This window comes from Clupea harengus, chromosome 12, assembly GCF_900700415.2.
Source record: "Clupea harengus chromosome 12, Ch_v2.0.2, whole genome shotgun sequence".
NCBI lineage: Eukaryota > Metazoa > Chordata > Actinopteri > Clupeiformes > Clupeidae > Clupea > Clupea harengus.
In genome coordinates, this window is record NC_045163.1 from 20,278,419 (window position 1) to 20,285,918 (window position 7,500).

Consider the following 7,500-nt stretch of genomic DNA (forward strand, 5'->3'; position numbering starts at 1 on the left):
CTGTGTGTGTGTGTGAGTGTCTTTATGTGTGTGTGTGTGAGTGTGTCCATGGCTGTGTGTGTGTCAGGAGGGGGGCTACACCTGTTACTGCTGCCCCTGTGCTTCCCTTTTTGCATGGTTGTAGCGAGGGGGGGGAGCTAGCATGCACACACACACACGCACATGCAAATGCACTGACGTAATATTAATACACATATACACACATGGTCGTTCTTCCCTGTGTCACTCTCATGCTTGGCCGCTTGTTTGATGCAGGAAATAAGTCTGAGCCCGACACAATCCCTTGATCTGTAACCCACTCAGTCTCTCTCGCTGCTACATTTGAGCTGTCTGTGTCTGTCTGTAGCTGTCTGTCTGTGTCTGTCTGTCATTTTGTGGATGAACTGTAAGCAGAAGGGTGTGTGTGTGTGTGTGTGTGTGTGTGTGTGTGTGTGTGTGTGTGTGTGTGTGTGTGTGTGTGTGTGTGTGTGTGTGTGCTGTGACTGACAAGAAAGAAAGTAGGCCCAGAATGAAAGAGAGTGAGCGAGAAGCGAGTAGGCTTTTTATCTGGCCACCCAGTCTAAAGCTGGAGACTGCTTCCTCAACCTTCCTTCCTTGTTTCCAGGTCGGTTTCAGTGTGCAGCGATGTGTGTGTTGCTCAGGTTTGAAGCAGAGAGATTTTCAAGCAGAACTGTCAAGGATTGGGTCTGACCCTAGATGTGGGTGTTGAGGGTGTAGGGCAAGCATGCAGGTCTGTGTGTAGGTGCACATACAGGTGTGTGTTTCTGTGTGTCTATGTTGGGGGTATGTAAAGTGCTGCTCTGTCTCTGCTCTTTGGATATGTGTGTGTTTGCGTGATTTATATGTTCAGAGGTATGTCTATGAAAGATGCCTAACCTTTGACCCTTGTCTCGTTCCACTGTTAATCAGTATATAATATTGCAAACATTCTTAAATAACTCCTCTCACCCCCCCTCCCTCTCTCTCTCCCTCTTTCTGTCTCCCTTTTTCAGGCGAGACAGCAGGCTCAGATGAGACACCAGATGGCTTCAGACAGTAAGAATGAATACGCAGCGTACCTGCAAAAATTCAACCAGGAACAGAATGACCATTACTACACCACTATCCCCAGCATTTTTCAGGTATGCACCAAAACAAAAGTCTCTCTCTCTCACACACACACACAAACTAACATTTCTTTTACATGAATCTGTAAAAGATACTCATACTCAAATCTTGCCCCTTTTTATAAACAGAAAATCCAGGACATGGAGGAGAAGAGGATTGAGAGGCTGGGCGAGTCCATGCACACCTTTGCTGAGGTGGACCGAACCATCCTGCCCATCGTGGGCAAGTGTCTAGACGGCATGACTAAAGCTGCAGAATCGATTGAAGCCAAGGGTGTAAGTCTATCACACACACACACACACACACACACACACACACACACACACACACACACACACACACACACACACACACACACGTGCTCAAATGAAAAAACACTGATAAATCAATATATACTGGTCTCGTCAATGGTGTATATTCTCACTGGAAGGCAGGTGGAAGTCGGTGTATCTATCTCTCTATATACAAACACGGATACATACAGATCAATAAATATACCAGATCAACAGCCAAAGCTGGATAAATGCACGCAGACATACAGACGTGCTTCTCCTGGCTTTTTCAATCTTCTCTTCTTCTTCTCTTTCCTCCTCTCTGTGTATCTTCATCCCTCTGTCCAGCTATCTCCTCCACCCCCCCATCCCCCCCCATCCTCTGGGCTCACCTGCCACGCCCTTGTTTTGTTGTAAGAGCAGATGGTCAGAAGGTGGAGGTCTGCCATGTTAACAAGGGAGTTTCCTGTTCCTCTCGGCTCACCGTGGTTGTGTGTGTGTGCGTGTGTGTATGTGTGTGTTCAGTTGCTTGTGTTGCAACACACACACACGCACACACGCACACACACAGATCCACCCCACCCTCCCCCCAACCCCCCCCCCCCACACACACACACGCACAAACTCTCTCTCACTCTCTTGTTTCCCTCTCTGCTGTCACATCACTTTTTCCTAATTCTCCCCCTCCCCTGCTCTTCCTTCTTTCTCTTCCTGCTTTCACTTTTTTCACTCGCTTGAGCAATTCTGTATTACATCACTGAACTAGTGCAGGGTGAAGTCTGTGTGTGTGTGTGTGTGTGTGTGTGTGTGTGTGTGTGTGTGTGTGTGTGTGTGTGTGTGTGTGTGTGTGTGTGTGTGTGTGTGTGTGTGTGTGTGTGTGTGCGAAGGTGTTCTTTTCACTGTTTTGTGACACGTTCCACAGCCTCACACTCAATGCTACCATTGTAGAGCTACAATTAACAGATTCCACCAATGTTAAAAATAATTCACAGAGACCTCTCAGCCAATCAAAAGGCGATGCAGTGAATAGAATAGAATGGAATAGAATAGAATCCTCTGAGTCATTGTCACAGCTCTGGATTGTTCTCATGGCTAATTACATAGAAAATGAAGAGTTATGAATTGTTTCCCTGGAGTTTGATTTGATGTCCACGTCATTTGCAGGACTCGAAGCAGGTGGTGGATTCCTACAAGTCCGGCTTCGAACCCCCGGGCGATGTGGAGTTTGAGGACTACGGCCAGGCGATGAAGAAGGCGGTCTCGGAGACCAGCCTGTCCAACTCGCGTGGTGAGACCAAGTCGGAGAAGTCTAGCAAGAGACCGGGCAAACTGTGGCCTTTCATCAAGAAGAACAAGGTAGCACACACACTCTCTCTCCCATACACAGGCACACACACACACACACACACACACACACACACACACACACACACACACATATATATATATATACACACACATATATATATATACACACACACACTACATGTGCATGCACCCTCACATACTGTATGCATCTTACTGTAGAATTCTGGTGTTCTAGAAACTGGGATAGAGAAAGAGTATCAAGAATTGATCAGCATTCCCATGGGCTTTAGTCTTACTCCTAGTCCTAGTCCTCGCCCTGGGTGAAGAGACCAGATGTATTCTGTCAGTTTGGGGGGTGGGTGGGAGCGAGAATTGCTCTGTTCATCTTTCCTTTCAGTTCATGCCATTATCCTCCCCTCCCGTACGGCTCCCCTCGCGAGTCCTGTGGCATCAGCACCGCTCTTCCTGTTTGTTGTGTATTTGTGTATTTGTTTGTTTGTTTGTTTGTTATTGCTGTTGTTATCGTTTGCCCACCTTAGTTCCTTCCTCCTTCCCCCTGATCATGGCCTCATGGCTGACTAAACGGTCATTTTTAACGGTCGTAACACTGCGAGTGCGTCAACCCACGCGTGAAACAACGTGTCAACACTAACAAACGCAACCGCCCTTCCCACTCGGACTGCACATTGCTTGCTCAGGTCAACCTAAATGAGCCAACAACCAAAATCCTTCAAAACCAAGCTGCCTGTGAACTTTGACCCCAGCCCCACCAAACCCTCTCCCGTAGCCCAGTGATTTCATGATCCCACTTTCTTTGCTGTTTCAGATTTAACCGTAGGTGTGTCTTCATTCCTCTCCTCCTCTTCCTCATTTTCTTTCCTCTGTTTTTACTGTGGATCTGCCCAGAATGACCCGCTCACAATAACTCGCTTCTGAATGGCTGGGCTGACCTTTAACCCGTGGCTTGGATGGATGTATAACCAACTGATGTGTAGGAGTGTGAGTGTATTTGTGTGATTGTGCGTGCGTTTGTGCGTGCGTGCGGGCGTGTGTGCGTGCATGTGAGAGAGAGAGTGCGAGAGAGAGAGAGAGAGAGAGAGAGAGAGATTGATTGATTGATTGATTGATTGTATTCAGTATATGCATTATGAGGCATAGGCCATGGATTTGTTATATATACTCCCGGAGTGACATGTGTATGTATGTGTTCATCCCGTGCATATACACTTTATTAATGGTGTTTCAATGTGTGTGTCAGTGGATTGGGAGAGTGAAACAAAGATTTCTTAAGCTTTTATCATAAAACACACACACACACGCACACACACACACACACACACACACACACACACACAAACACACACAAGGTGATGCATATTGCTGTGTGGCTCAGATATGGTCTGGAAGCAAATGGAACATTAAACTGATTTAGTACAGACATGGATACATAAGTCACACACAAACACGCACTATCACACACACACACACACACACACACACACACACTCACTCACAAGCGGTGCAATAGAGTGATATGTTGTCTGTATATGGATTTTGTACCCTGTTACCTTGTGCATGTTGTTTTGTTATTGTGTAGCGGTTAGGTAGAGTTGATGTGTGTGATATCTGAGCGTGTTGGGCCGGTGTGATACAGGGCTTTGTTTGTGTGTTTCTGACAGACAGTGAGCGAAGGAGTGTGTGTGTGTGTGTGTGTGTGTGTGTGTGTGTGTGTGTGTGTGTGTGTGTGTGTGTGATCATGCAGCATGTGGTTGCTGTTAGCTCTAACTGTAGATTGCATGGTCTGTAGCCGTGTGTGTAGTTGCCCCTCTCACGTAACACTGTTACACCTGAGCCTGTGACCCCGTGACCCCAAACTCACGCTCGCCTCCAAGTTCCCTCTCTCTGTCTGTCTGTCTTTCTTTCTATCTGTCTTTCTGTTGGGTTTAACTATGAACGAGTGTAACAGTTGACTTAATGGGTTCAGAGGTGAGGTGTGGTGTGTCCTTCTGACAGTTTCCTTTTGGTTTGTTTGTTAATCAATTAATAGATTAATAACTGAATTAATTCGTCATTTAATTCAGACTGTTTTTATTGTAGCGCCTTATTTTTTCTCGTTTTTTGTGTTCCCCTCTTTTTTTTAATCCTTCCTTTATTCCGGATGAACACTGCCCCCCACTTTCTCTCCTTGCCATCTTTCTCTCTCCCTCTCTCTCTCTCTCTTCCTCCCTCTCTCTCTCCCTCTCTCTCTCTCTTCCTCCTTCTCTCTCTCTCTTCCTCCCTCTCTCTCTCTCTCTCTCTCCGTCGCTGCTCCGTTGCTCCGTCTCTCACCGGTAGCTTATGTCCCTGTTAACGTCCCCGCACCCCCCCCAGCCACCCCCGGCTCCCCCCTCCCCCACCTCCTCCTCCTCCTCCTCCTCCTGCCCCCGCCCCTCCTCACCTTCTGCTGTTCCCAACGACCCCCAGTCACCCAAGCAGCCGCGCGAGCCGCTGGGCCATCGCCTCAACGACCTCATGACCTCCAAATCCAAAATGCACTGCCTCCGGAGCCTCAGGCGAGGGGTAAGTATGTGTGTGTGTGTGAGTGTGTGTGTGTGTGAGAGAGAGAGAGGGTGTGTGAAAGAGTGTGTGTGCATGAGTGTGTGTGTGGGTGAGGGAGTGTGTGCATGTGCATGTGTCACCTCCCATCTCTGAGGGTGTGTCCCTCCGCTGATTGCCCGTGCCTGTGTCTTCCCATCGCTTTCTCTATCTATCTTTCTGTCTCTCTCCTCTCTCCCTCTATACAGTCTCTCTCTCTCTCTCTCATTGTACTCTCTGTTCTCTAGTTTTAGATTTTGACATTTTGTAAGGTGGTTTTGACACCAGAAGAATCCCACTGGCTGAAATGATGATGTCGTAATGCTGCTCTACACACATGTGTATCAAAAAATGAAAATAGTTCTAAAATAATCTCTGGATTTAAATGGGGCCCACACACATCTCTCTCTCTCTCTCTCTCTCTCTCTCTCTCTTTTTCTCTCTCTCTCACACGCATACACACACACACAGACTCAGGTGCACACACACTCACACACACACATACTCACACAGTGAACTGTAGATATGAATTCAGATTTATGAGAATGGGGCTGGTTGCATAGATGCTGGGAAAGAGGCAATCATAGAACACTTACCCAAGCCCCTCCCACTGATGACTGATGAGTTCCTCTTTGAGAATTTGGCATCAAAATGTGCAATGCACACATTATATAGAGGAGAAATCACTAGTGTCATCAGAACTTCAGTCTCTGTTGCTCTCCCTCTCTCTCTCTCGCTCTCTCTCTCTCTCTCTCTCTCTCTGTTGCTCTCCCTGTCTCTCTCTCTCTCACTTTATCATGCTATGCCCCCTATCTCTCCCTCTCTCTCTCTTTCCCTGTCTCTCTCTCTGTGTTGCTCTCCCTGTCTCTGTCTCTGTCTCTCTCTCTCTGTCTCTCTGTGTTGCTCTCCCTCTCTCTCTCTCACTTTATCACGCTTTGCCCCCTATCTCTCCCTCCCTCTCCCTCGTCATTGCCTCTGTTGCATCTGTGCTTCATTCACATCTATCCATCTATCTATTTATCCATGTATCAGTCTGATCACAGACTCACACACTTCCAAACACTACAGAGGCCAGGGTTCGCACAGAGCCCCCCCCCCCTTCCCCCAAACTCCTGACACTCACATCAATCCTATTGCCAGGTGTGTGTATGTGTGTCTCTGTGTGTGCGTGTGTCTCTGTGTGTGTGTGTGTGTGTGTGTGTGTGTGTGTGTGTGTGTGTGTGTGTGTGTGTCTGTGTGTGTGTGTATATTTGTGCTTGTGTAGTGAAGGGCAGGTTTGGTTGATTTTTCTGTACAAAGTACAAAGTGTTTACTGCAAAAGTATTTCCATGGCTCTATACAACCCACACGTTCTGATCCCAAGTCAGGTCAGACAGTGGTCATTGTGTTTTTGTGTGTGTGTTCGCGCGCGTGTGTCTGTGCGTGCGTGTGTCTCTGTGTGTGTGTGCGTGTGGTAAGGACAATACTGTAGGTCAGGCTATAGAAGGATGTAAGGCTTTCTGTCACAGGAAGTGACATTTCAGACAGGAAGTTCAGTGTAGAAGATGACATGAGTCTCAGAGAGGAAGACAGAGAAAAGACCTCAGACTAAAGGAGACACAGACATCCCACCCACCTTCCATTGATTATATATGTTATTTTTCTAAAACTTAGTCCCTCTTTTAGTTGTTCATCTTCCATTGATTATGTTATTTTTCTATAACTTAGTCCCTCTTTTAGTTGTTCATCTTCCATTGATTATATGTGTTATTTTTCTATAACTTAGTCCCTCTTTTAGTTGTTCATCTTCCATTGATTATATATGTTATTTTTCTATAACTTAGTCCCTCTTTTAGTTGTTCATATCTCTGTTTGCTGTTGTGTTGAGTCATAATTTGTGCGCTTGTTGTAGCTTGAGTTTTTTTTTTGTCCTTGTAATAGATGCAATAGTATGGCTCCACTGCAGGAGTTGAGAAAAACACTTAGACTAATGACTTAAAGCAATCTCATCACATGCACTATATACGAACGCACACGTGTACACACACACACACACACACACACACACACACACACACACACACACACACACACACACACACTAATCAGTTTAAGAATTTAGTGCAGCAGTACCCGTAAAATAGCTCCTGTCCATTGCAAACACAAATGCCCCCACCAACATTAATGATATCTGCATGCTCCCAAATACAGGGCCATTCAATGTGTTGTTATGTTATGATATGCTGTGATAGGTATATAT

General features: G+C 46.4%; 1 protein-coding gene across 22 annotated transcripts in view; it reads left to right on the forward strand.

Moving 5' to 3' along the window:
* LOC105902557 (formin-binding protein 1) overlaps positions 1 to 7,500 on the forward strand; it is a 73,522-nt gene that overhangs the window by 53,494 nt on the left and 12,528 nt on the right. For 13 of the 22 annotated variants that reach the window (XM_031578325.2, XM_031578313.2, XM_031578318.2 and 10 more), the window contains 4 exons: positions 993 to 1,121; positions 1,236 to 1,382; positions 2,544 to 2,735; positions 5,022 to 5,246. In XM_031578325.2, coding sequence (XP_031434185.1) covers positions 993 to 1,121; positions 1,236 to 1,382; positions 2,544 to 2,735; positions 5,022 to 5,246 — 693 coding nt within the window. The remainder of the gene's footprint in view (positions 1 to 992; positions 1,122 to 1,235; positions 1,383 to 2,543; positions 2,736 to 5,021; positions 5,247 to 7,500) is intronic. The other 9 variants (XM_031578330.2, XM_031578331.2, XM_031578332.2 and 6 more) reach the window with 2 other exon arrangements.